The sequence below is a fragment of the Mus pahari genome, chromosome 18 (genome assembly GCF_900095145.1).
Source record: "Mus pahari chromosome 18, PAHARI_EIJ_v1.1, whole genome shotgun sequence".
Classification (NCBI taxonomy): domain Eukaryota; kingdom Metazoa; phylum Chordata; class Mammalia; order Rodentia; family Muridae; genus Mus; species Mus pahari.
The window spans coordinates 15,921,787-15,924,759 of NC_034607.1; the positions used below are offsets into that span (position 1 = coordinate 15,921,787).

The following is a 2,973-nucleotide window of genomic DNA, read 5'->3' on the forward strand; positions in this document are numbered from 1 at the left end:
GAGAGAGAGAGAGAGAGAGAGAGAGAGATTGGTAGAGCTGTTGGCTATTACCTCCGTGGGAAACAGCTTTTCCTGTGTCGTCTTAGGTCCCCAGTCAGACTACAGAGCAGCTGTCATTGGTCCAATCAGTGCTGGAAAACACTTGATGAGCCATGGACCTCTAAGACCTCCTGAGAACTATGTGGTTTGGGTAATTCTATCTCACCTACAGATGTGAGATCCACAGAATTAGGAGGCTCCAAGGTCATCAAACCCAGCTGTCTGTATAACACTAGAATCACCATGAAAAGCATACCCAACAAGTCCCCATCTAACTCAGCCCTAGTCAAGCTTAAACATGCATATGGTTCCCTTAGAGAATTCATTTAAAACAGTCCTTGAAGAGTAATAGGAGCAGCAAAACGCCTGGACTCTGAACATACAATCGCATTCCATGTTCATCTCAGAGTGTGTGTGAGTGTGTATCCAGGAGTGAGTGTGGGAGGGTGTGTTCCCAGGAAATTCTGGTAACCCCAAGCTTTATGAAGCTGAGACAGGTGCTCTCCAATTTCAAGCCAGCCTGGGCAACATAAGGACACCAGGTCTCAAAAACACAAGGCTGGGGCTGTAGCTCAGTGGGAGAGTCTTTGCCATGCACAGGTACATGCAAGAGCCTGTATTCCATCCTATCATTGAAAAATATGCAAATCAGTGGTTCCTTAGTGCCTGCCCACAGGGCCTTTGTTTTCAGGGACCCGGAGCAGGGCCTGACCGCAGTTTAGAACTGGAACCTGAGGAGGGAGGCCAGTGCTTCTCAGCTCAATGATGGGGAGGCAACTTTCCCAGTCAACTTCCCAGAGGCTCTAGAGGCCCAACGTCACATCCCATCTCTTTTTAAAGAAAATATTTATTTATTTTGTCTGTCTGAGTGTTTTGCCCACATGTATGTATGAACACCAAGTACCTGCAATGCCTCGGGTACCTAGAAACGGGAGTCAAACCTCCTGGAACTAGAGTTAACAGACACTCCCATATGGGTGCTGGGAGCTAAACCCAGGTCCTCTGGAAGAGTAGCCAATGTGTTCAACCACCCAGCAATCTCTCCAGCCCATGTTCAACATCTTAAAGTCCGTCTGTGTCCCTCTGCCCAGTTCTGGTTCCACACAGGCCACTGACCACTCGAGCTATTCTTTCAACAAACATTTTTTTTTTCTTTGATTTTTCAGAGCTTCAATCAGCAGGGCCACTCCAGTGAGGACACTGGGACCATCTGCTATGCCTCTCTCATCCACCTGAATCACGTGAACCCTCAGGACTCCATCTACAACAACACCCAGCCCTACCCGAAGCCCTCTCCTGACCCACTTCTGTCTGTGGAATACGCCAGCATCTCTAGAAACAGACTCGGGTCTTCCGAGCCAGATGACCCAAGAGGTGGAGACCAGCAACTGAGAGCTGAGCTCCCAGGACAGTGAGCATGTAGGTACAACGCTACTGTTCCTGTGGAGGGGCAACTTCCTACACAGAGTTAAGACGGCCTCAGACGACAGAGGACGACACACTTTCTTCAAGGAAGGTGACTGAAAGTGCCATTGAAAAGGACTCTGGAGCCCTGTCCTCGCCCCTCTGGAGGCCTAGGACCAATGCTGCTAACGCACTCTGTGTGGGAGAGAGATGGGTCAGCACCTCTGAGTGACCTTAACCTCCCTTCTTTGTATGACTATCACTTCCTTCCCCCCCCCCCCCCCGCCCCTGGCTCTTGAAATCCAAGCAGGTTGCACAAGTTCCTCAGGAACTCTAGGCAGAACTACCAAGTTCTGCCTGACCCCTGTTTCTAAAGCCATCCTGCTGGGGGGTGTGGGGGGTGGGGTAACTCTGATGAACTTGCTAGGATGAATACTAAGATGTAGGCAGTGCCCTTCTGAGGTATTTCCAACCATGTCAAAAGCGGGAGCTTCCTTACCACAGCCAGCCATACATCTCTGTCAGAATGCATCTGGGCTCCCCAGCCCCCTAGAGGACTAGCATTCACTCTGCAAACTGTGTCTACCCGTGCCACCTAAGACCACTCGTACCTTCCAGGGTCCTAGCACTGAAGATGCGGTTCTGTCCGGACAGGGACTGCTTACCTCTATGAAGCAGACCCTGGGGGCGGGGCTGCGGGGGGGGGGGGGGGGAGGCAGCTACAGAGAAGGAATGGGATGCCTTGGGTGTGGCCCTGTTCCTCAGCACTCTGCCTCACCCTGCCTGCCCACGCCCTCCTCCTAGGATACAGATTTACCTGGGAGATCTGCTTACCCCCTCCAGCCTCACACCCACCTCCGTCTTGCTCTTGGGTTATCGGTCCCTGCTCCTGGTTTCAGTTGACCTGTGGTCCTTTGTGCCTCCTAACAGCAGCCATGCTCTTGGGCTGCGCTTCAGTCTACACCGTCTCCTGGAAGCCCGCTTTCTACTGTACGTTCCTTGAATTGCTCTTCTTGTCTATGGCTCATCCTGAAGGTTCTGCTTCTCATGAGCTGTCAAAACCCAAAAGGGTTTCTCAGACTGGAGCTCTTGGCGTTGACTAACCTGTATTCGCTGGACCAGTAACAATGGATACTTAGGACTCCCAGGACCTACACTCAACCTTGAGGACAAGAGAGATTGATTCCAGGATGTAGTTGGGAATACTTATAATGTGTCCCTTGCCTCTATATGGATGAAGAGCCCAAAAGTTCCTATTTACATGCATTCCTCCATTTTACAAACGGAGATATACTGAGGCATGGGGAGACTGGGTCTCCCAGGTAATAAACGGTAGATTGCCGATGATGTTGGATTTTGCCATTACACTTCTATTCCCGCTCCCTCACAGATCTCTTTGTGTATGTGCTGGGGGAGACATCTGAAGAGACAGTGGAAATCAAGGCTTCGATGTAGAGATGCACTAGGGCCAGATAGGACAGGAGAGTGGGACCTGAGTGACAGAGGCCTCATGATGCAACCGAGGGCAAC

The 2,973-nt window shown here is 51.0% G+C and overlaps 1 protein-coding gene across 1 annotated transcript in view; it reads left to right on the forward strand.

Moving 5' to 3' along the window:
• Window positions 1–1,468, forward strand: part of LOC110336117 (CMRF35-like molecule 8) — an 8,781-nt gene extending 7,313 nt beyond the window's left edge. The window contains exon 6 of the mRNA XM_021218540.1: window positions 1,206–1,468. Coding sequence (XP_021074199.1) covers window positions 1,206–1,454 — 249 coding nt within the window. The 3' untranslated portion in view covers window positions 1,455–1,468. The remainder of the gene's footprint in view (window positions 1–1,205) is intronic.
• Window positions 1,469–2,973: the final 1,505 nt, after the last annotated feature.